Source organism: Triturus cristatus, chromosome 1_2, assembly GCF_964204655.1.
Source record: "Triturus cristatus chromosome 1_2, aTriCri1.1, whole genome shotgun sequence".
NCBI classification, from domain to species: Eukaryota; Metazoa; Chordata; class Amphibia; order Caudata; family Salamandridae; genus Triturus; species Triturus cristatus.
Window position 1 is genome coordinate 394,399,652 of NC_140580.1, and position 26,642 is coordinate 394,426,293.

A 26,642-nucleotide genomic window follows, 5' to 3' on the forward strand; every position below is an offset into this window, starting at 1 on the left:
GTGAATGTGCACTGCCTTTCCTCTTTGCGACAGTCCTGCTGACAGAATTGCCCATCTTCTGCTGCTTTATTACCACTATGTTTGATCGGATTTTAAGCACTCTTTGCAGCATAGAGCTCCCCTGGAAGTCACCTTGCAGCACCTTGCAAATGTTGCCAATGGCTACAAAAACAACAATTTCTTTCACTTATCACCAGCTTTCAACTTTCAACCAAGTTGCCTGCAAACACCAAATATGCACCTCACTGTCATTACACATCCCAGTGTCCTAAATGTATGGATTCCCTCTTCCTGAATCTAACATAAACTATTCATAATGTTGGACGCACCCGCCACCTGTGCTTTGATTTTATTTTCTATTGCATCCTTAAACTTGTCCTCCGTTCTGGCACCTAGCCTCATACATCTTCATAACTAAGCCCCAGCTGTGGCTCCTCCACTAAGGCGGAGGAGCGTCGCCCCACTGGTTCTGTGCAGTGCAACAAAGGAAAAATGAAATGATTATAACAGGATGTTATTTTTTTTTGCTTTTTTTTTTTTTTTTTTTTTTGTGAAAAGTTTTATTGAAACAATAAATCAGTTACAAGTATGGGCCTACAACCACCAGGGCCGGCCGCTAGATGCAGGAAGTATCGTACATTAGTGAAAGCAGTAGGCGACTCCTGGGGCACAGCCCCGTAGATGGCTCAGGATAGCGCAATAGAAGCAGGAGACATACATTTAACATAAATGACAACTCAAAACTAAGGGCGCGGCATAAGGGCAAAAAGCGTGGGTCAGGCTACACCCGGGGGACCCTATTCCAAACCGTCAATTCGCTATCCAGCAGGAGGGAGTACCGAAAGATCAGGGGGGGGCACCGGGAGAGGAACATATATATTTATTACAACCAGTTACAAGAAACCATCAAGGGTCATGGGGACAAGGCAATATCGATGTCCACTAGGGGGGGCGTACAGATACTTCCACGATACGCGTTCCATTGCCCCCAGATTCTACCCCATGCCCCGGGTTTACCACGGGCCACATACACAGTCTTCTCCCTGAACATACACCAGTCCATGTTCTCCTTCCATACTGACACGGTGGGCGGCCGCTGGGAGCCCCAAAGCTGCGCAATATCCCTCTTGGCGATCATGTATCCCAGGGCCGCCCACCGAGTCTGAGCCGCGTTATAATCATTGGGCTCCCACACATTCAAGACACAGCGACGCACCTCCGGCAGCAGCGCAACCCCGGTGACCTGGCCCATGACCCCATGTACCCGACGCCAGTACTCCGCCACCTCCCGGCACTCCCAAAGGATATGGAGAACGGTGGCACTGAGCCCACACCCCCGCTTACAGAGCCCGTCGTCCGAGAATCCCATCGAGATCAGACGGGGGCCCGTTACATATACCCGGTGGAGAATCTTTAGCTGGACCAGGCGGAGACGGGCTGGAATGGCTACTTCCTTGGGGGACGATAGCGCGGACTGCCAGTCCTCGTCGTCTAATTCCACCCCGTCCCCCGTCCACGTCTCCCGAAGGCGCACCAAGAGGTTCGCCCGATTATTAATAAGTTTTTTATAGATTAAAGAGATAGTACTATCGGGGACATGACCATCGAGGATGCGGTCCTCGAGGGGCGAAGAGGCGGGGATCTTGGTCCCCTCCCCAAAGACAGCGAGCAGGGCATGCCGCACCTGGGCGTATCGGAAGAATTCCTTTTCCGTGAGTTCGTATTCGCTCTGGAGCACCGCGAAGGTCTTAACCGCGCCCTTCTTCCATAAGTCTCCCACTCTACTGATACCAATCGTGTCCCAACGGTCAAACCCCTTCGTTGTCCAGAGGCTTCCCAGTCGGTCGGAGGCAAATAATGGAGTAGCACATGTTAGTCGCTCACTCCAGCCCATGGCTGCATTGGCCGCCTTCCAGATCCGTACCGCGATCTTCGTGGGGCCCGTCAGGGTCCGTCCAGCCGAGCGGGAGTAAAGCGCCCTGTTATAGTTCCCACCGGGGAGCAAAAATTTATCCATCTCATACGCCGGATTCAAGCCAGGCGCATACGTGGCATGGTTAATGGCCGATAGCTGCGAGGCCCAATAATACCTGCGAATGTCGGGGAGCGCGATGCCCCCGTCGTACCAGGGGAGAGTAAGCTTGGCCAGAGCGATACGCGCCCGTCCGTCCCACACCAGTCTCCTCTGCAGGCTCTCCACCTCCCGAAAGTAGGCCACTGGTATGATGTCGAAGGAGTTCTGAAGTGCATAGAGGAATCTGGGAAGGGACATCATTTTAAACAATGCAGCCCGACCCAGTGGGGACAAGGGCAGCCTACACCATCGAGCCGTGTCCTCCCTCAAACGCCGAAGTGGAAGCAGGAGATTGTGCTCATAACGAGCCACCGGGTCCAACGAGACGTGTATCCCCAGGTATTTAAAGCCGGACAGAGATATTTGAATCGGAAGCCGAGGCGGCAGGAGAGGGGGGCCGCCGGAGATAGGATAGACACAGGATTTAGACCAGTTAATCGTGAGACCCGAATTTCTCCCGTAGGAAGTCAGAACATCGAAGAGAACATTAAGCGACTGCCGCGGCGAGGTAAGATACAGGAGAATATCGTCAGCATATAACGAGACCCGATCTTCAAAGCCCGGGGCCCACCGGATCCCCCTGATCGAGGGCTCCCAGCGGAGCCAAGCAGCGAGTGGCTCCAGGGCGAGGGCAAAGAGCAGAGGGGACAACGGGCACCCCTGCCTCGTACTCCTACCGAGAGCGAAGGGCCGAGAGACCCGCCCGTTAACCACCACTTGAGCCATGGGTCCCGCATAGAGAAGCTTCACCCAGCCAAGAAATCCCTCCCCAAAGCCGAATTTGGTCAAGACAGCCCAGAGGAATGGCCACTCGATGGTGTCGAAGGCCATCGTGGCATCTAAAGAGACCAGCACGGCCGGTTCGGAGAGGTACTCTGCCCTGGCGAGGGCGCCATGGAGACGCCGCAAGTTGAGGGAGGTGTTGCGATGCGGGAATAACAGGATGTTATTATCATTTTATTTTTCTCTACCGAGCCAGGTTGGGCAGGGCGGGGCTGGGCTTCTGTCACACTGCTGAAGGAGGAGTGGTATATGCAACTTAGGTGCGCATGATGGTTTGGCCAGTCACCTTGGGCCGACCAAACAGTCATACGCACTTAGCATGTTCTCCACCGGGTGTAATGCACAGCCTGGGTGCAGATCATGCACAGGTTCATAGTCCCCATCTGAGTGCCGAACCAGGGTGCGCAGACCAATCATGATGCTGCTGTCATGGTGACAGCAGCATCATGATTGGCTTTGGGGTGCCTGGGTGCTTCCTGCTCCAGGAGTGAGGAAGATGAGAAGCATGTGACGTGAACAGGTAAGTGATCTTAATTTTGATTTTTTTATCCCCCCCCCCCCCGCCTCACCACCCCCATTCTGCAGCAGCTGCCACAGCTAAGCTCTGGTGAAATTATCATTACACAGACGTGATCTCATGTAGTTTTCTGTTGCACTTGTTACCTGAGAACTTTGAAATTATGATACAGCATGTAATTGTAAGTCTGTTCGGGTGAAAGTCCTATCGTGGAAGACGGGAACAACGAGAACAAAGAGGGCGAATAGTATGTGAGTGACTGTTGTGAGCAACACTTGTTTTTTCTGCTATTTTGTTTTAGCAGACTCATTACAGGGTGCATTCACTCTAAAATATTGTGCAAAATGACAGATTTGCATTTCTGCTAATTTCATGTCATTTCCTGAAACTTTGCAAATCTACACAAAAGGATATTACGAGAATCTCATACAACCCTATAAATCATAACCACACTCTCAACAGCACTAAAAGTCTCATTCCTATATGCATTGGTCACCACAATTATGAAAATACGACCACTGGACCCTATGTCGCAGCCAGAACCATATTGCTTTTTACTAACTCTATCAACTATGTCTTCAAACCACTAGTATACCTAGCCTTCACCTCTGATCTAATGCTCTGATCTTATGTAATGCAACTCAACACCCACTCTCTTCTTGAGCATATCCAATCTGCTTTCCATTTACTGCACATTATAGAAATATTGTTTTTCAATTAGTGAACAACAGTGGCGGTTGCTTCCAAATAGCATTAGAGGGGCGGGGAGGCAGGGGGTTAAAAAAAAACCTTACGTGCCGGCCCGCCGCCTCTCTCCTCAGTCTTCTGCATCCTCTCCCTCCGTTCTACTTAATAGGAAGTAGGAACAGGAAGCACCCACCCAGGCTCCCCTGACCAATCACAATGCTGAGCAGCCCCGCCCCGCCTACAAAGCTGCAGCAGCACAGGCAAATATAAAATGATAATAACATTGCGTTATTATCATTTTATTTTTCCTTTTTTTTACAGTGCTAAAGGCAGTGAGGCAACACTCCTCTGCTTTAGCGGAAGAGCCGCAAGTGGTGAACAATACAAGTGCTGCTGAATATAAATGTATCGATAGCCTTAATGCCTCTACATATCAGTTTCTTTGGCAATTTTTCATGCAGTCAAGTGCGAAATTGCCCTCCCTGGTAGAGTACCAACCTCTCGATAACTATATTCGGAAACACTGAAATTCAAAAAGGTGGTGCTCTGTTATCGTTCTCTGGAGGGTCTATCACCGTGGGTACTGAGAACTCAATTAAGTTCAATTTTTGGCAAAACACACAAAGACACACACATACCTCCCCCACACTTATAAATGTTTTACTTCCACATCCAATCATTGCTTCCATATTTACTTCTAACTTAGGGCCAGATGTAGGTGGCCAAACACAGAGCGGTAACGCAAACATTCGCAGAATTTCTGCGTTTCCGACCGGTATTTGGCTGAGTGCAATGTAGGTGAGTTGAAACCTACTTGCAAAATAAGGAATCGCAAAATAGCGATTCCTTATTTTGCTCTTGCATTTAAGGAATCGGAAATACCGATTCCTTAAATGCAATGCACGTAGCACTAAAAATAGTGCACTTCAGCCTTAAGGAATCGCTAATTACCACCAACTTCAAGTTGGTGGTAAGTAGCAATTTCATTTGCAAAAGCACTTTTTTGCTTTTTTAAATGTGCCATGTGACACACATCCATGTCCTTAGGGCATGTATGTGCGCCACATGTGCACACATACACATTTCAGGGGTGCAACAGGGTGTCCTTTGGACACCCTGGCACCCTTGAAATAGCTCCCGCTATTAGCGATTCGGTAATACCGATTCGCTAATAGTGAATATCTTCCCATTCATCCCTATGAGCCTCCTAGCCCATAGGAATGAATGGGTAGGTATTCCTTAATAACAACTCTCAATTACCGATTTGTTATTAAGGAATGTTAAGGAATCGCTAATATTTTAGTGATTTCTACCTACATTCCATTTAGCGAGTCCTTAATAGCGATTCGGTAAAAATCGCTATTAAGGACTCGCTAAATTGAAGTTACCTACATCTGGCCCCTAGAGTTCTATTCCATCCCCACATTAGTTAAATACTATGACTGCCTTGTTACCCGTATGCTACTACTCTGTGTAAATGAGGCTGACACCCTCTGGGCAGCAGACACAGCCCTGCAAGCCTAAAAATAAAATAAATCTATACTATTGGCCGTTTCCTCGTTTTCTAAGTGGATGCTTTCTCTCTCATTTACTCCATTGCCATCCTGAATTTGAGCTCTACCTGCACTGTTGTTCAACATCTCCTTCCGAGAACAAGTCTGAATCACCAGGTACTTCTCTTCAATTTTCTGCAGCATGACATAACCAACAACTGCGAAACATGCCTGACGAAGACATAAATGACGCACCATGTGTATGATTTACTTATTTTATCCATATTTTGAAAAACAAGTCTGAGTTGTCTGCAGTGCTCAGTTTGTGCTGATGGTTACCAGTGGCAGGAACCAGGATTTTGTTTTGGGGACTGGGACATATTTTTCATCATCTGATTTTGACCGAAAGCAACAGAGAAAAAAAACAGAAAAGGGAGAAAGTAGGAGGAAGAGAAAGATGGAAAAGCAGTGACAGAGGGAGAAAGCAGGGATGAAAAAGGACCTGGCAGAGAGAGATAAAGAGGCAGGAAGTGCAGGATGGTGGAAGATGGGTCTAGAAGGTAACGGGGGACTTGAGGAAGCATCAAGCCTATGAGCCTTGGAATTTAGCAACCTCAACATTCGAAAGTGCCGTCCGCAGTCTCCAAAGAAAAACCTTATGTTCCTGCACTTCGTTTTTGTTCACAGATTATGCACTGGTCTAAGGTACTTTTTACCCAAGCTCTCAGCCTTGGCTCTTTCTCTTTACTGCATCCAGCACATCCACAATCTTACCATTGGCACCACTAATTCAGCGACAATATTGAATGATATGCCTAAAATTAGAGCTGAGACCAGGGCCGGACTGGGAACCAAAACCGGCCCCGGCAAAGTGCTCGACCGGCCCACCCTCCCCCGGGAGGTTAAGGGTGCCGCCGAGCTCTTTGTCAGGGCCGGTTTTCGGCCGATTTTGTTACAGGGCCGATTTTGCAGCTATGCTGCAAAAACTACCGTGGAACAAAAACGGCCCCCAGGGGCCCAAAACTGGCCCCCACCTATGAGGCCCACCAGGGAATTGCCCGGGGCCCTCTACGGCCAGTCCTGTACCTGGCTGAGACTGATGATCTTTTTGCATTGTGCCAGGTCTGCTGTCCTGGTGTCATGGCAGCAGATGGACATATCTGTTTTATATATAGTGCAAACTTGGCCCAAGGACATTTGAGCTCTTTACATGATCACAGAAATTTCATTAGACAAGGCCAGAATTTAATTTTAGATTTTTAAATATTTTTACATTTTTACCAGAATCACCGGGGGCCTCATTTACAACAAAATGATGCAGCACGGCGCCGCAAGCCATTTTGCTGTGCCAAGCTGCGTCATTTTTAAAAGCAAAGGGATGCATCATATTTACAACAATATGACGCATCCCTGTGCTTTCCCCTGAGCTGGCCCACAATTGGCTTCCATTTGTCAACCCAGGCACCCTTACATCATGGTGCAAGGGTGCCTGCGTTATGGGGATGATTGTTTTTGTGTGGAAAGGGACACCTTCCAGCACAAAAGCAATCACTGATGGTGTTTTCCTCTTTCTATGTGTGCTGCAGAATGCAGCATGCATCGAAAGAGGAAAAAACGAGGAGAAATAAAAGTATTTTTCCTCGTAGGAGGCTTCACCTGGTTTACGAACTGTTGTAAATCTGAGAATGTGGCAGGATCCATGGGTGTTGCGTGGTAACACCCACAGCAACACCACTGGCATGCCCCTTTCACGCAAAGTGATGGGTGAAAAGGGGTCGTATTTACAAGGCCATAAATAGCCATGCAGGGTGTATTTTTGTGGCCTATTAAATATGGACCAGCACACTGCACCGTTGGTGCGACAAAAGAAGTGATGCACCGGCAGCACAAGGGTCTTGTAAATAAGCCCCAGGATCTTTAGCCAATGCGGGTACTCAAACCTAGAGCCCCAGTTCCTCTGTCGGTAGCAACGCCCCTTAGGCCACAACTACTCCCCACACATTGGCCATATATCCACCGGAACGGTTTTAACCACAGCCGGATATTGAAACCTCCAGGGGTACTAGCTGTCTGACCGGAGTGGCCACCTCCCTTTTTTTTCATTGCACTGTCACTGTACCTTATAGGTATTTCAGTTCTGCTGTAAATTAATCGTGGTGCGATCCCCTTGAAACGAAAAATGTGTGCAAGTTCTCCTCCCAGCCAGACAACCAGAATCTGCCTTTTTAAGTGCTAACAGGAAAAGTGTCATTCCAAAGAAAAGGGGTGGGCATTGACAATGAAAGCAGGCAATACAGCACAAGCTAAGTGGTGACGCTTGTAGAACAAAAACAAGTACAGCCTATTATTTCAGTGGTAGTAGGCCAACTATGTCTGCAAACTCAAACAACAATTTAAGTTAATTAAGTAATTTTGAAGTGCTCACGAATGCTCTGAAATGCATTCAAGTTTCCACCGCAGAGCTTTGCAATGTAGGCCGCAGTTCGGTTCTCAGCTCTCGGCAAGTCGATGTTCCTTTAATCTACAAAGAATTGATGGTAATTTATTAGGCATTACCCATCACGCCCACTCGACATGTGCCTGCACCTACATTTTCTCAAAGGGATGAAACCTGCGAAAAAAGCAAATGCCCGTGCAGATCTCCAGATTATCATTTTTGTTTTTATACTAACCACATCTGAAAGCCCTGCACAGTTCACGGGCACCCTGTGCGTGTTCCTGTCCCATAGCATCCTATGCGAATGCCGCGCATTCCTGCTGCAAACCACATCAGTGTCAGCATCATTGGAACGGTCTACGGTATGCATCTGGAAGGCCAGCAGCCTCTTTGGCTTGGGAAAGCCTGAAACAATGCACATTGGCCTGTCTCAGGTAATTGCTTTCGTTGCCTATTTTACCCCAAAGTGTTTACCTACTGCTCCAATACACATAAGATCATCTGGGTCACCTCAGTTCAGGCTCAGGAAGTAAGCTCATATGAGAGGCGAGAAAGGAAGTGCTCATAATAGAGTAATCAAGAAACCTGATTGGATTATTCGATGTTCATTACTTGAGGACAGCTCTTCATCCTGCTAAGGAGAGTGTTGTAGCTGGGTATTATGCTTGGAAAGAACTGAGTTTAGAGTGATGTGGAAGGCACATTTGAACATTGGAGTGTTGGGAGCTCCATTCGAGACAATGGAGTGGTTTAGGGCCAATATTGGCTGGTATAGGCCTTCTTATCTAACATTCCATTGTTTGTCATAATGTTCCACCTTATTCACGCTCTGCCCTCAGTGAGTGAAATGTTCTAATAGCCTTACAAGCGTTCTGCATCAGACAACACCGGTTGTTTATAGCCCTCTCACTCATTATACGTGTTTGCCTACAGCTCGGCCTATAACCAGGCGTGGCCAGCACAGGTAAGGTTGGAGGGGCAGTGGGCGGGGCAGGGGCGGGGCGTTGGGGAAAGTCGACAGATGACGGGATAAGTAAAATAAAATTAAAAAAATAAACAAAACCACTTACCTTGCTCTCTGGGTGTCGCCAATTGGCGGTGTGGCCAGTGCAAGGTAAGGTACCCATTTGTCGGTCGACATTCACGCGCCCCTCCCTACCACCTCACCACTCCACCGCTCTTACCTGTGCCGGCCGCGCCTGCCTATAACTTTGACTTAGGGCCTTTAAGAAGATCAGCAGCTGGCTATAATGCTACAGTCCAGTGGGGGTTCTTCTGATCATGGGCGGCTGCCTCTAAACATCTTGTGGACAGCAATGAGAGATGTTCAGTCTCACTACAACTTGCGGGTGAGCAGGAAGTATTCCGTACTTCACAGCAGGACAAATATTAAAGAATTTTGAATAACATGTGAGGGCATATACACTTGGTCGCCCTTTTCTATTAAAAAAACATGTAAATTTGAGTACACCTCTCTCCCTTACCAACTAGACGATGCTGGAGGTGCAATGGGATTTTTTACCATTATAGTATCATGATGAGGACAGTGAAGTACTGTTTGTGTCCCTTCACAGGCACGTTGTTGTTTGCTGCACTGTACCGGGGGGGGGGGGGGCATGTTTTAACCCCCCTGTGAGATTTTGGTAGGAGTCCACCTGTCAACCACCCGGTGAGTATGTCACTCTGTGAAGACACAAAATATGAGATGTGTCGTAATTTGAAAGTGTCAACACATGATAACTGTTTATAAATTCTATTTTTCTTTGTCTCTGGCACTATCACTCTTTCTTTTATTATTTTTATCAACCACTACTGATTTAAAGCATAGTGAAGTGGAGATTTGTTCTGTGCTTTGATGAAATTGCCAAAAACTGTTTGGGCAATGAAACATGTCAGCCTTTCAAGTTAAAATAGTATAAACATGCTGTGTCTTTTGAACCTAGTGTGGACACTTTGGGGCAGATTTATGTTTGACTTGCGCCTCATTTACGCCGCCGTTGCGTCACTTTTGTGACGCAGCAGCGGCGCAAATCCTGCGCCATGGTGCGGGGTATTTACAACGTGACGCATCTGGGAGATGCGTCACGTTGTAAAGCCCTGCGCCACATGAAGGCGTTCCAGGGCAGGTGGGGGCGTTCCGGCGCAGGAACACCTCCTAAAAGTGGCTGAGTGAAATCTACAAGATTTCACTTAGTCACTTTTGAGCCCATGCTGCGTCAAAACCCTGCGCCTGCTTGAAGCAGGCGTAAGGATTGACGCAGCATTGTGAAGATAGGGCCCCCCAGAGCAATGCTGGAGCTGCATTGCGCTTGCGACGCAACTCCAGCAATGCGACACTTTTACGGCACAGATGCGTGACGCATCTGTGCTGTTTTTGCCCCATGGTGCGCCGCATTATAAATGCGGCGCATCCATGGTGGCGGAGCTGGGGCGCAAAATAACTGGCGCATCCCTGCTGATATGCAGGGATGCGCCAGTTATTATAAATATGCCCCTATGAAAATAAAGAATGTGTGGAATAGTTGTTCACAACTCACTTTTAATTAGGAGATTTATTCACTCCTTTTTCACACTACGGGGTTTGGATGTTTGATAGATGATGTTATCATCTATACATTAATTTTATTTTTTCTCCACTTCATTGAGCCTAAGTGTTAGGCCACAGGTTTTTTCTTTCTGTCAAGAAAGCTGCAGATGATTACAGAACGAGCAAACTGGTGAGTCTCAACCAGTAGCTGCATGGGTGGCGCTTACCTGAAGCACTTTCTGACTTCTCTCACATTTTTTCTTTGGTGGGTGTGAGATTAGCTGTGGATGGTTAATAATTTTTAAATGAGGAACACGTAGAGGTGGGCATTACCTGAGAATTTAGCATAGCCCTACCTAGGAGTATATAACACCCGCTTAACATAAGTTATAAAGACTAAAAGTGTTCTGTCTAACCAGGTTATTTTTGTATAAAATCTATGAGTGGAGGGCTACCTGGTGATATTCCCTCTGTTGCTCCTTATGTTGTTGCATATAATGCTACAGTACCTAAAGCAAAAGTGCAGGACATGTGCAATAACTGAATTCATCCAAGAAACTAGGATTAAGGAAGCTAGTATGCATATAAATGATTTACCTGAGTACCTATACTTTCATCTGTTTGTTTTAAGGATGTTTGGGATTCTTTCTCTGTATTGTGTTTGTGAGTAGGCATGTCCTCGTGCATATTGATGGGTGTGTGTTGTGGGGGTTTGCGAGTCTGAGCATGTGACCTTTACGTCCACGTCTTCTTGCACTTGCTGGATACGTGTGATCTCGGATGTATGTTTGCACAACTTCTGCAGAGAATGTCCTGGGGTGTTTGCTCACCCCATAATGGACATAGGGTGTGCAGAAACTCCAAACACGAGCTGGATAATCTGCTCAATTCAGGGGGTTTTAGCCCACTTTTGGAAGTCTTGTCACTGTGTGTTTGCAGATGTGTATGTGAGGGTGTGTATGTGTGACATTTAAATGCTGGTTTGTGTGCATGTTTGCATATGTGTGGGCCTTTGCATGCACATGTGTGCATGCACCCAGGTGTGACTGTGCTCATATGTAGAGGGAGGAAATGCCAGTCGAATTGAACTGCCCAGTACATCAGGCCCATTTATGTCTCATATTCCTATTTATAGGATGGTCTGCCAGTCTGAATAGGAGTGCGGGAGGTTGCCCTGGCTCTATGTCCCTCCTCCTCTGCTATGGTTGTGTTGGTAACCGTTTCTGTTTACAGCCCTCTGCATAACTCAAAGGAGTTCCTAGCGTGCTCCACTGGCATTCCATGCCAGGAACTCCTCCTTGGTCAGCACAGTGCTGACAGTGAATCCCAGCTCACTAATAGTGGGTTGTTGACTGCTGTGATGCTCCGCCATCAGTTTTTTCGTTGGCGTCCATGTAATGTTACTTCCATTATGCAAATAAACCAGCGAGTTTGCTCATGCTCTCATGCACGCATTCTTTACTTGCCGTGCATATTAATGTGGTATACAAACAGCGCTTATAGACTCACTATGGGTAGATTTGATAAAAGCGCATGCAATTAAAGTTGTTGTTCTGCGTTGCGCGAGAGGGAGAGAGCTGCTTTAAGTTACTTCCAGGACCTTTCCAGCGCAAAACAAGTTGTGCTCTGTTAAGTAAATTCCAAACAAACATATAGTGCGGGTTTGCGTCAAGCATCGCTCAAAACGTTATTAAATCCGGTGCTTAGTTTGTAAACGTGCTAAGATATGGTGGGCATGAAGTGATAAAACATTCCTTCAGTGTTTCCAGCTTAAGCAAGTGTGCAAACGTGACTTTAAAAGAAGGGTATTTTCTAAGCCTTAATTGCCTTTGAGATCTTGCTTAAACAAGGTCAGCTTTTCTTTGCAAATCATCTGTCAATCACCGTTTTAGTTCATAAAATTAACTGTCTTATACACTTGATGCAAGCACCTTTGTTTTGATATGCCAAAGCAGGCTTGAATATAAATAATGTAAAAATTCAGCCTGAATTAAAAAAACATTAATAAAAATACTTTGCTATTTAAAGTTTGCCAGTACCCAAAAAGAGACTAAATTTATTTCCATTATTTTTTGCTTCTGGTGTTGTACAAAATGGGGCACATTGATGTTGCTCTAGTTCTTATTGCAATAAAACTATGGCAGTAATTCTAAAATAGGACAATAGGGGCCAACATTTCCCCCAAAATGTCAGAGCGCAGTGCTGCGCCAAATTCGGCAATACCGCGCTCTGACATTTTTTAAATGTAGGGATGCGCCGTATTCACAAGAATACAGCACACCCCTGTGTTTCCCCTAGCGTTGGCACAAAAAAGATGCATAGCGCTAGTGCAGGCACCCTACCACCAATTGGTAAGGGTGCCTGCACTACAGGGGAGATTGTTTATGTGCAGTAAGCAGTAGCGGTCCATGGAGGGAGTTCCGTGGGGCGGTGAGGCGGGGCGGGAAGGGGCAGGGTGGGGAAATGTAAACACCGGAATATGAATGAACGGAGGTAAGTACACATTTAAATAAATAAAACGAATTTTGTTGCGCGCGCTGCATCGCATTTTGCGATGCAGCGCACGCAAAGGAATTTGTTTTATTCGTATGGGACCGACCGACACCTGGTCGTCAGTCCCCACTGCTCCATTAGGATGCGCAATCCTATATTTTACAATGGGAGAATGCATTCCGAACGTAAACCGGACAGAATGCATGCTCCCATAGTAAAATAGTAGGTGCAGTTCATCCCTACACCCCGTGGCAGACACCACAAGGTGCCTGCCACAAGGTACGGGGATCAACGGGGGGGCCTGACTCCAACCGGAAGCCATGCACCAAGGTGGTCCCTGCTGGGGGCCCCCAAAGTTGCTTTCCGACATGGTTTCCATGTTGGACAGACCGGCATGGAAACCATGTCAGAAACCGTCATTGTAATTACATGGACCTTTCCGCCCTTGAGATTACATGGCACAATCCGACTGGTGGATGAGCTCTCCGAGCCCATTGGGAAACTGCCGGGACGACCGTTCTGATTACTTACCGACCGCCTGCAACATAATTAGGCGGTGGGAAAGTAATCCGACCGGCATATTATCATGCAGCCTAAAAGGCACCAACCCTTGGTCGGAGCCTTTTAAGGTCGCATCGTAAGGAGGCCCTTTATCTTTGTTCTCCTCAGGTTAGGCTGAGAGAGCGAGATGAAGACAAATTAGCAAGAAACAAGAAAATGTGGAAGCAGAACTAGTGAAAACTATTTGCAAATAACGATTGTGAACATCTAGGCAAGGATACAGATTCTTCACCCATTCCACTCAGTAGTGCATTTTTCACATTGCAGTTATTGTACGCAGCTCATCACACCATGCAAAGCGCATTTCACCAGAAGAAGTCCACCTACCAGCTCTACGCGTCCAAATCCTCCAACTCCCAGGGTGTCGATGATGTTGAAATCGGAAAGTTTCAGGTTGCCGAAGAAGGCCGCTTCCGCTTCATATCTGGATTTTTTGATGCAAAAAAAGGGAAACTTCTTAGAGGCACTTAGACGAGCGCTGCAAGTTATTGCACCAGAAAGGTTCAGCTTAATTTCCATTTTGGATTTTAAAGTCTGCGTTTTCGGTTCACATCCCCATCAATGTCTTGGTCTTAGCTGCAAAGCACACCATCAGTGGGCACATATCCTTACCATACCAATGTATTAGAAGAGCGGCCTGCTGGAGCGTACCATTATTGCACTTGCGCAGGTGGTGTGACCTGATTGTTACATATTGCCATACTCATCTCGTCTGATTATGAGAAACCCGAAGATCCTCTGTTCCAATCCATACCCGTGCTTGGCTTCCCATGAGCGCCCATCAAAAGAAGGATTATTGCCAATGTCCTCTGTCTAGAAATAACATCCAATCCTAATGAGGCCAGAGGTCATGGGGGGTGCAGATTGACTGGCGTGTGCAGCGCTTCAGAAGCAGTTTTATAATCTTAACGAGACTATACCACTCTAATTTATATCCTGTCGTGGAGCAGAAATGCACAGCACAAGTGTGGGGAGCGTCCTGTGCTGGAGGCTTCTGTGTGAGATGCAAAGTGCAGCTCGTTCATGAGGTAATACCTTTCCCAGCATGCACCAGTGACACAGGCAGGCCTGCGAGAGAAATCACCCTGTCCCTGCTTCCAATTCGTCGGCCCTAAAATAACTCCTACTCGAGAGACACGATATATTTAGAAAGGAGGGGATACAGGGACCCCCACCCCTGACACAGCTCTTGACAGGAGGCCGTGAACTTCCTGAAATACAGCCCTAGTGCTCTCTGGGAAACTGCTGTGGATTCGACAGCTACTCATTGAAGTGAAATGTGATCTTTATGGCGCTACAACAGGGTCAATGTAAAGCCGAGGACAAGAGGGGAAGTTCTTGGACGAAAGGGGAACAACTGAGTAGGTTTGTGGATGCTAGACATCCCAACTTCAGAGCACACATATGACCTTTTTTATAATAAACCCATTTTTCAAATTTAAAAGTAAACATTTGCACCAGTGCAAGAACAGGGCAAGCCCGTTTTGCACAATTTTAATATGTCACATTAAATGGAGCAGACCAGGTTTGCTTAAACTTTGGCGCGGGTTAACTAACACATTTCAGCAACAGGGTGAAACACGTACCAAACTAAATAGCTCCTCGTTCCTTTGCCTGTGTTAGGGTGCAGAGTAAACTGATTTGGTCTGCTTTTCAAGCGTTTAAGAATGTGTAATTTTTTTAGGCAAAATTTGCTGTATTTTTAAATAGGAAAACAGCAAACCTACAGCTAAGGTGCAGAGTTCCTTTGTCTGTCTACTACAAAATCTATATGATACGGCAAGGGTGACCAGATTTTTTTAATTAAAAACCGGGACAGACATAGACATACAAATAGGGCCATGGTTTGGCCAGCCAAATTATTGTTTAAAATATACAGTGGAGGCTCTTCCGCTAAGGGGGAGGAGCATCGCCCCATTGCTCTCAGAGCAGGAGAAAGGAAAAAATTAAATGATAATGACCCTGTATTATCTTTTTATTTTTCACTACATGGCTAGGTCAGGGTGGGGCGGTGCTGTGATCACGGGGGGAGGAGTGGTGGCAGACTCTAAGTGCGCATGACTGTTTGGCCGGCTGTCTTGGGTCAGCCAAACAGTCATGCACACTTTGCATGTTCCCCACCAGGATATATTACAAGCCTGGTGGGGAACATGCCCGGGCTCCCTGTCCCCACATGAGCATCGAACCACGGCACTCAGACCAATCACAATGCTGCATTGCAACGTTGTGATTGGCTCAGAGGAGGGAGACTGTGTGTTTCCTGCTTCCACCGAAGATGAGGAGAAGGCAGCATAAGAAGGGACCAAAGCTGATGAGAGATGGCGGCCGGTAATGGGTAAGTGTTTAAAAAAAAAAAAATGTTGTCCCCCTGCCACCACCATTCCCTGCCAGCCGCCACTGAAAATATACATATATATATATTCACTGAAAAAACCATAGGTTTCACACATGTTATAGTTAGCGGAAATTTTACTGATAAAAAACCTGTGAAATTGCCCCGTTATAGTTAGTGCTGGCAACTATAACTCACGCGACCGCAATCCTCTGCTGATGCTAATACTGTATTTAGACACTTATTTGCCCATGTCTTCTTCCATACATTTTTAGCTATACATATATTACAAATATTTTTTTTTCATAAAGACACATATGTCATCAGCAGAAGATTGCGGTCGCGTGAGTTATAGTTGCCAGCACTAACTATAACGGGGCAATTTCACAGGTTTTTTATCAGTAAAATTTCCGCTAACTATAACATGTGTGAAACCTATGTTTTTTTCAGTGAATTTGCAAGGTTTTTTAAATGCTAATTCCTAACTATAACGTGTGTGAAACCTATGGTTTTTTCAGTGAATTTGTACGGTTTTTTAAATGCTAAGTTACTTTACGCCATTCGAGGCGTGCGCGCCCACTTAACGCAGTTCGTTCCGTGCACGGTTTTTTTCAACTTTAATAAGCCCTGTACATTTGGTGGCCTTCGGCCACCAAAAGCACAGGGGGTGGGGTCAATGTGGATAGTGTTTTTTTTATTTCGATTTTATAATTTCATGTTGCCAAAATTTAGTTTTTTTTACCTATTAATAAGCCCTGTACATTTGGTGGCCTACGGCCAACAAAAGCACAGGGGGTGGGGTAAGTGTGGATAGTGTTTTTTTTATTTTTATTTTTTTACCGTACGCTTACGGTAAGCGTACGGTAAGCGTACTCGGCGAAATTGCTGAAAAAAAAATAAAACCGTTTTTGCTCTTGGGGGATGTTTGGGGACTCCCTCAACATGACTATGTGGGAGGGAGTTGTCAAAACAGCCCCGTAACATGTTTTTGGCCATCATGTTTGATAAACAACACTCAGTGCGAGAGACAAAATGGCGGACGCCGCTTCCTGGTTTCGGCCGATTCGAATGTTTACTAAGATCTAAGAGACAATCAGAATCGCGCTCGCGCACGCCACCGTACGCTCACGGTAAGCGTACGGTAAGCGTACCGTAAGCGGGCTCAGATATATATATTGATTTAAAGGCTATTTTCTCAGAATCTACCAAACCTACAAAAGGCACTTCCTTGACCTAGGGACTACCTCTCTGCCAAATTTCTAGTAATTCTGTTCAGCCGTTCGGGCTGTAGCTCGTTCTAAAGGTCCTATGGAAAAATGCATGGGAAAAACGTGTTTTGGGACCCCCCTTTTATCTCAGCCCCCGCTTGACGAATCCCCCCGAGACTTTCAGGGTAGGAGCGTAGCGTAGCGCCCCACCTATTTTGAGAAATTCGCGAGGATTCATCGACCGGCGCCAAAGTTATTCAAAATAGAATGTTGAGGTTTTCCTATGGAAAAGGGGTCCTAACTATAACTACCTACTGGCGACCGCCAGTAGGTAATATATATATATATATATGTATATATATATGTATCCTGTCCCCATGTGGTCTCAGACGCCTGCTGCTATTGATCCCTGATTCGCCCCTCTTTTAACCCTGTTGTGCTGCAAGAGTGAGGCCAGGCAGCACAGCAGGCGACTCTTAACAACCCAATCCTGTCCCTGGTGTGGAGAGGGCCTGAGGAAATGTGTGCCTGCACCTCATTGTGATTAATGCACATGCTCACCTGACCCTCTCTCAAGATCCAGAACATGTCTTTTTTTCAGAAAAAACTGTCTGGAAGCTGGGACAGTCCTTGAAAAACCAGGACTGGTCCGTCAAACCCGGGACGTCTAGTCACCCTACGTATGACGTAGAACAAAATCTTTGTGCACCAAACCTTCCTACAAAATCATTAGAAAAGAAGATACAATGGATTTTCACTAGTGCCAAACTTTATGTAAGAGTCCCTATTACCCCACCTTATAATGCAACAATCATAAATTGTTCATATATTTGCAAGTGAATTTTGAGTGTAATGGTACTTTGGAAGCCTTTGAAAAGTGCACTAAGACGTTATAAACATATATGTGTTTATTCCACTGATAATATTCAGAAAGAACTGGTTGTTGTATATCCCATTCATTTCAATGCTTCATCATTATTCTAAAAACGTTTTTAAGCTTAAAATGTCCCTGTTCACCGTTAGCAGTGAGGCAAGTTTCCTGTAACGTACCTTTACTAAAGCAGGCCACTATGCGAGATAAGAATGCATACATGGTATATATCTGCATTCTTGTTTGGAAGTTAATATTTTGAAGTCACTGCACCTCCTGATGGGCTGTTTACCTCTGCCCTCATTTTTGTAACACTGTGTGTGCAGAAAGGAAAAGGATTCCCTCATTTGCATGACGCCATGCCCTCTTGGAAATTAGGGTTTGCTCCCTTTGAATCTCACATTTTGAGTTGGAAAATCAGTATTACAGAAGGGGTCGCACAATCATCAGCGGCCCATTCTGTTATTCTGAATCACCAAAGTGCCATGGGGCTGCAGAAGGCAGACAGACATGCCTGTTGTACCCCTGATGCACTATATATAAAATGATCCCTGATATCTATTATGAATCCTATATAAGGGTAAAGAGCACATACATTTTACAACATTCTTGGAAAGCAATCCACTGAAGGTCTTTGTTCACAGTGTAAGTAGCAGGGGGTTGGCTGCAAAACTTTCAAAAACAATCAAGGTCAAATATCTGATGCAGTGCTTAATTTGAAGCCAGTAGTTACAGATGGGGCACATCACCACTTATTATGGGGAAGAGCACTTATTTTTCAATATAAGACTTTCACCCAGATCACGAGCTAGAGAGAGATGTAAAAGGGGAAAGGAGGAGGAAGAGAAAGAAGGATAAAAAGTGGCAAAGAGGAAATTAGGGATGAAAAAGAACTTTTAAGAGAGAGGTAAAGGGGCAGGAATTTTGTAATGCTGCATGAAAGATATTTAAGTGAAATCAAGACTATGAAGCCTTAGTACTTGGCAGTCCCCACATTCGGTAGCAAGATAAGAGCATGATCTTGTTTTCTGAGTTTGGATCTAATTCATGTCAGGTTGGTTTAGCAGTGTAGGCATCATGTAACTTGACGGTGTAGGACACTATTTAATGTTTTCCACCAGCCTGTGAAACTGTGGCTATTACGTGCACAATAAATAAGCCTTGATAGAATCTCTAGGTCTTTATTCTTCCTTATATGGATAGACATTTTAGGACATATTTTTTCTAGGCATTGCCCATGATTTACACACACACGCACACACACACATATATATATATATTCACTGAAAAAACCATAGGTTTCACACACGTTATAGTTAGGAATTAGCATTTAAAAAACCTTGCAAATTCACTTAAAAAACCATAGGTTTCACACAAGTTATAGTTAGCTGTACATTTCACTCGTAAAAAACCAATGAAATTCCACGTTATAGTTAGATCAGGTAACTATAACTTGCAAGACCGCCACTCTATCACAAGGATGATGTCATCAGTGATGTCATCAGTAATGTCACTGACCATGTCATGAGTGATGTAATATGTGACGTCATCAGCAGTGGATTGCGGTCGCGCAAGTTATAGTTACCTGATCTAACTATAACGTGGAATTTCATTGGTTTTTTACGAGTAAAATGTACAGCTAACTATAACTTGTGTGAAACCTATGGTTTTTTAAGTGAATTTGCAAGGTTTTTTAAATGCTAATTCATAACTATAACGTGTGTGAAACCTATGGTTTTTTCAGTGAATTTGTATGTTTTTTTAAATGCTAAGTTATCTATTTATTGTTCATTTTTGCACGCACGGTGCGCTTCGCGCACCATGCGCGCGCTGTGGGCACGCGGTGCGCTTCGCGCAACGAGCGCCCACCTTGCGCGTTTCGTACCGTGCACGCCACACCATTTTTTACAAATATCAATAGTTTTTTTCTACCTTGGGGGTCCTTAGATTTATATATTAAATGTGATTGTTAATTTTTTTATTTTTTTTTATTTTTTTTTTACCGTACGCGTACGGTAAGCTTACCGTACGCACACTCCGCGATTTTTTAAAAAAATTATTAAATTTATTTTTCATACTTTTTGGTCCTTTGTGAACCCCCTGACGAATGCTAGGGGGTCTGCAACTCTCTTCGTTGCCCCCTTTTCATGTTATCAACCTTTGTTTTTCAGTGCGAGAGACAGAAAATGGCGGCCGATACTTCCTGGTTTCGACCGATTTGAATGTTTACTTTGATCTAACAACCAATCGGAATCGCGCTCGCGCACGTCACCGTACGCGTACCGTAAGCGCACGGTAAGCGCACCGTAAGCTGGCTCAGATATATATATTGATTTAAATGCTATTTTCTCAGGATCTACTGAACAGATTTACACCAAACCTACAAAAGGCACTTCCTTGACCTGAGGACTACCTCTCAGCCAAATTTCAAGTAACTCTGTTCAGCCGTTCGGGCTGTAGCTGTGTCTAAAGGTCCTATGGAAAAATGCATGGGAAAAACGCGTTTTGGGACCCCCCTTTTTTCTCAGCCCCCGCTTGACGAATCCCCCCGAGACTTTCAGGGTAGGAGCGGAGCGTAGCGCCCCACCTATTTTGAAAATTTCGCGAGGATTCGTCGACCGGCGCCAAAGTTATTCCAAATAGAATGTTGCGGATTTCCTATGGAAACAGGGTCCTAACTATAACTATCTACTGGCGACCGCCAGTAGATAATATATATATATATATATATATATATATATATATATATATATATATATATATATATATATATATATATCTTAGATACCACATTCACCAGCCTCGATAATCCTTCCGGAGCTTTGCGAAGTAAGTACACGAACCAATTTCAAGTGCAAGTCGATTTATTTGCCCAGAGCGACGGCCATAACGTTTCGGCTCCCCAGAGCCTTGCTCACATGACAGCGTTTAACCAATAGTGTCACATATTTAAAGTGCCAGTGTTGATTACGTATATCGTCACATGGGGGAGTCATCATAGACATGGAAAAAATACATATATACAATGGATATTTACACAGTAATGGCATATAAACCACACGGGAATAAACTTATATTGTATAAGACGTATTGGGTACTGAGAAATAAGGAACATGCTCGAACCTAACGGCATGAATGCCGATTTGTCACCACTAAATATTACTCAAATAGTTAGACAGCATCATGTTCATATTCTACAGTGTACCGTCAACAAGGTCAATAATGTAACCTGGTGACAATTACTGTTGGTAGTACAACAACCTCCCCATGTTCAATGTGACGAAAACAGTTTAAAGTGCAATTTTAAAGTGTATCAGTGCCTGTGTTTATAAAAAATCCATAGTGTATCATGGATGCTCATATTCAAAATAGTCATAACCAACAGTGTATCACATGAAGTCAAAATGACCCATAAAATAACATCAAAATAATCACAAATACAAAAATTCATAAATTTCAGGAGTCAGAGTCAGGTGGGGCTTTTTAAATTACCACGATGATGTTAGTGATAATAGGTTATACGGTTTTGGCCAATTGGGAATCATCATTATCCACCCCAAAAACAATACATTTGTTTAACGGAATGGTTGGTGAGTACAGATGTGCAAATACGCAGAATATTTATATATAGTACAATTCATCCATAATAAATAGTAAAATACTACATAAATAGCCATAAAATAAAACGAATGAATAGGTTTAAGACAAATGACTAAAAGGATAAAAATTGCCGTATAAACATCAGATTCCAATTCTTGTTAAAATATTATGGATAAAATCCAATCCAAAATAACAAAGTATGCAATCATCACCAAATAGTATCATTATACATAAAGGTTCAAACCAAACAGTGTAGATGAATTTAGCCTAAACATGTGTGTAAATCCTCCGTCATATTGAGACCTGATGGTGCCTTGGTATTAAGTTGTAAAATGTAGCGTGTTTCCAATCTACGCAAGCTAGTCTCACGGTTCCCTCCCCTACGGCTAGGCTCAATAGTATCAATTACGTAGTAATTGAGTCCCCTAGTGTCACTTTTATGGGCTTCCTTGAAGTGTCTCGCAACAGGGTAGGTGTTATCCTGGTTGGAAATAGCACGTAAGTGTTGCAATATACGGTTGTGTACTGGTAATTTTGTGCTACCCACATATCTGAGGTTACATGGGCAAGTGAGGACATAAATCGCATATTCGGTTTTACAAGTCAACAACTTATTAATCTTGTGTTGTCTGTTGCTGAATGGATCAGTGAATGCTTTAGTACTGGTACCATGGGCACATGTCTTACACTTGTAAAACCCACTATTGAGTTGTAACCAGGAAGTCTTGTCAATAGTTTCTGGATTTGTGTTAACCAAGGCTTCTCTCATGGTAGGGGCCCTACTGTAAGTGATCAATGCTCGATGAGGGAGCAAAGGACCAATAATAGGATCACTCTGTACAATGGGCCAATTTCTGTTTATGATCCTGCCTAAATCTGCTTGTTGTTTACTGATAATTCTAAAGGCATCAACTGAATTTTTGTGCTTCCTCACTTGATTATTTTGTATTGTAGCAACACATGTAGTACTAATAGTGGGTTTTAGCAATTCATCACGATTGAGGTTATTAGTTCTTGCTATGGCACTATCAATAATACCAATAGAATAGCCTCTTTCCCTGAACCTTTGTTTGCTCAAAACCTGTGCTGCTTTGAGATCAGTAAAATTGCTGCATACTCTCTTGAGATGCAGCATCTCCCCATAGGGTATGCTTCTAATGAAGTGGGACGGATGAGCACTAGTAGCGTGTAGAGTAGAGTTACCAGCTGTCGGTTTACGAAATAATCTAGTCTCTATACTGCCTGCATGAATGTAAACTTCTGTGTCGAGAAATGTGACACTAGTTTGGCTACATGTTGCCATAAAATGGAGATTGTTTACATTTACGATTTCAATAAAACCATTGGCCTCATCCAAAGTACCATTACATATTACAAATAGGCCGTCAATAAACCGTAGCCAAACAATCACTTTGTCCTTGAGGTATTGGGCATGCTCTTTCTGAAGAACCATCTCCTCCCAAAAACCCATATGAAGACAGGCGTAGCTAGGGGAAAAACTAGCCCCCATAGCTACGCCTCTCAACTGACGGTACAATAAGTTGTTAAACATGAAATTGTTGAGGAGGCAAAACTCCAACATCTCGATCAACATATCATTGTGGACCCCAAACTGCACAGGTTTCCGTGACAGAAAGTACTTAGTTGCCTGGATGCGATCACTATGTCCAATACTCGTATAAAGTGAGGTCACATCCAATGCTAACATCCAGTACCCATCTTGCCATTTAGTTTTAATAATCTTGCGCAAAAATCTCCTGTGTCCTGTACAAATGAATCTAAGGATTTAACAAAGTCCTGTAAAAAAAAGTCAATATATTGTGACGTTTTTTCGTACATCCCATCCCGGGCCGAAATGATGGGTCTGCCCGGGGGTTTCTCCGAGTCCTTATGCACCTTAGGAATAAAATACAAGGTGGGGATAACAGGATTGTCCTTCTTTAAAAATTGTACTCAGCTTCAGAGATTAATTTGTGCCTCTTCCAAATAGACAGTTTGCTGCGAAACTCATTATTAGATATCTGAATGGCTGCTGCAGTTGTACGGGCATAGCAACTCCTATCGTTGAGTTGTGTAAAGGCTTCATGATCGTAAAATTCCTTGGTCATCAAAACAATATTTCCGCCCTTATCACTTTGGCGGACAATAATCTTTCTATCGCTTTTCAATTTCAAGATGAGCTGATCATATTGTTGGGTTTGTCGGTTATAATGACGTCGTTTTTTCTGAGTTTCCTTGTGTAGTGACTTTATCTCGGTAATCACGTTCTCATTGAATATATCCAGCACATCACGCGGCAATATTGGATTATAGGTGGATTTGGGTCTGAATGGTGTAGCAGGTCCCAAAAGATTAGAACCCTCCTGGCAATTAGAAATGTTAGAATTACCTTTGCCCTCAGTGTCCCATAAATCCTGTATGGCATCCTGCAAGGATATCTCGTGTGCACTATCCGTGATATTTTTTCGGTTGTTTTGTAGTGCAAAGGATTTTTTGAGCTTAAGCTTGCGTACGGCTTTGTACAAATCAAGGCGAGTAGCAGCATAGTCAAAATTATTTTGAGGTGCATAGGAAAGGCCTAAGGAGAGGATCCTCTTATCGTCGTCCGTTAGTACTAATGGCGTTAGATTGATTATGGTATTGGTGTCGTAAGGAGTTATTTCTTCGCCCAATATCCTCCGCCTCTTCTCCTGTTTTGATTTGATGCCCCTCTTCCTCGCCCTCTGCCTCTGCCTGGATTTGTAGTTTGAACGTCTGCGTCGGGATTTATGGTAGCCGGCCTCGGGCGTAAAGTTTGCCTCCTCTCCACACATAAAAAATTCATTTCTTCAGCTGGGGTTGGCTTGGGAATCAGGCCTGCTGCCAAACCGCTATGTATCTCTGATTCTGAGTCACTTCCACCAATTGAACTTAGTTCCGACTGGGAAGTGTCATTCACATAGGTATTATTACCAGGGCCCCTACTAGGAGGAATCATCTTGGGCTTCGGGATTCGTAAGGAATCATATTTCTTCACAAATGTAAAAATTTGCCCCAATTGGTAGTCATTGCGATCCCGTTGAAACTTGAAAGTTTTTCTCTCCATAATCTTTGTTTCCTCCTTCTTGAGCCTTACTGTCATTTCATTTGTTAATCTGATTTTCTCATCGGTATTATCAATTTTATCCAACTCCTCATTGATTTCATCAATTTCTTTGAGCAGTTGGGCTCTGTCGATATCGGCATACTTGATCAAAATCAGTACTAATTTGCGTGAGGATTCCAAATTCGTTTCAGCCCATTCGCGCATTAGGTCAGGGTTTGGGTTCTCGTAGCTAGGAGCCGTTAAAATGCACAACCCTCGAGGAATACGGTTCACATCAATGTATATATATATATATGTATATATATATATATATATATATATATATATTACCTACTGGCAGTCGCCAGTAGGTACAATTAGAACGTAGTTTCCATAGGAAAAACTTTTTTGATTTGCCAATATCTTTGGCACTGTTTGACGAATCTTCGCGAAATATCTATATATATATATTTTTTTTATATATATTTATATATATATTTATATATTACCTAGTGACGGTTGCAACTATGTAGTTGTAGTTAGGTCAGGTGTTCCATAGGAAAAGTGTATTTGTGTCGCTAATAATGTTGGCACCGTTTGACAAATCTCTCTTAAACTTTCCAAAAAAGTGCTACTGTTTGACTAGTTTAGGCATGGAAAGTTTTGGCATGATCCGTCAATGCCGGGGCCAGGAAACAAGGGGGGTCCCAAAACACACAATCCCCATGTATTTTTCATAGACTTCTTTAAGATGGGCTACAGCAAAAATGCTAAACGACATTAGACCAAATTTGGCAGGAAGCTGGATCTTGGTCGGCAGATTGCGCTTTTTGTGATTTGGTGTAAATTTGTTGAGTAGTTTTTGAGAAACTAAGGTTAAAAAATAATTGTATATCTTGACAGTTGGGCCTGCGACAGTCTTGACAGAGTCTAGCGGGTACACCAATTTAAAAATAGAGCTTTGTGATTGGCTCAGGGAGCTTTATTTTCCTTGGGCCATCTCACTCCCACAGGAGGCAGACTCCCATGGGATCAAGTGCTCTGATTGGCTGCCAGCCACATGAGAAAAATGTTACTGGCAGCCATTACGGGACTCGGGGACGTAGCACTCGGGCCTGAACATGTTGAATAAAAAATATAACGGGTTAGGGTAGGGATACCCTGCATGGCCCTCCTCCTAGAGCAATGAATGGCTCTGAGAAGCCCACCCCTGGGGTCAAAAATGTTGTGGTTGGGAGGGGGAACATGCTGCCCCCCTCCCCAATCCATCAGAGGCCATGGGGAGCCAATCCCTGGGGCCAAAAACATAGTGTATGGGGTAAGGACATGAGCCCACCACCCCGAGCCATCAGAGGCCCAGGGAGCCAACCCCTGGGCCAAAATCTTTAAATAAGGGGAGGGAGCTGTGTGGCCCACCTCCCAGAGCCATGGCAAGCCCGGGATCCCACCCCTGGGGCCAAAACTTTGCAAAATGTGGAGGGGGCCCCATGGCCCTCTCCCTGAGCCTTTAAAGGCCCCAGGGAGTCCACCCTCAGGGCTGAAATTACTTATAATAGGAAGGGGCTGCGTGGCCCCCCTTGTTGAACCATTAAAGGCCCCAGTGAGCCCACCCCTGGTGCAGATTACCTTAAGGGAGGGGGGCTGTGTGGCCCCCCCTCCCTGAGCAAATTAATTGCCATCGGAACCCCATCCCCAGGGTCGCTCACTAGCTAAGTCCCAGGAATACCATACTCAGGACATTGACCTACCCGCACGGGCAGGGAATCCTGTGTTTGCTCATGCTTAGAAAGGAGCAAACTCCAAGTCCACTGAGAGTGAGCAGGAGCTTTAAAAATGCTCATGCACGCTGGGAATGGACTTCTGATCTTCTGATCTGTTTCCCGGCCCACAGTGATGCAGGCAGGGAAACAGTTCAAAATATTGCTCCTGTTCACAGGGAGCAGCATTAGTAGCTGCGCCCTCCAGGTGGGAGCAATGCCGGGTCCTGCTGCTGGG

General features: G+C 44.7%; 1 protein-coding gene across 2 annotated transcripts in view; it reads right to left on the minus strand.

Moving 5' to 3' along the window:
- Positions 1 to 26,642, minus strand: part of PRKG1 (protein kinase cGMP-dependent 1) — a 1,992,201-nt gene that overhangs the window by 61,348 nt on the left and 1,904,211 nt on the right. For both annotated transcript variants that reach the window (XM_085605357.1, XM_085605347.1), the window contains exon 10: positions 13,900 to 13,996. In XM_085605357.1, coding sequence (XP_085461483.1) covers positions 13,900 to 13,996 — 97 coding nt within the window. The remainder of the gene's footprint in view (positions 1 to 13,899; positions 13,997 to 26,642) is intronic.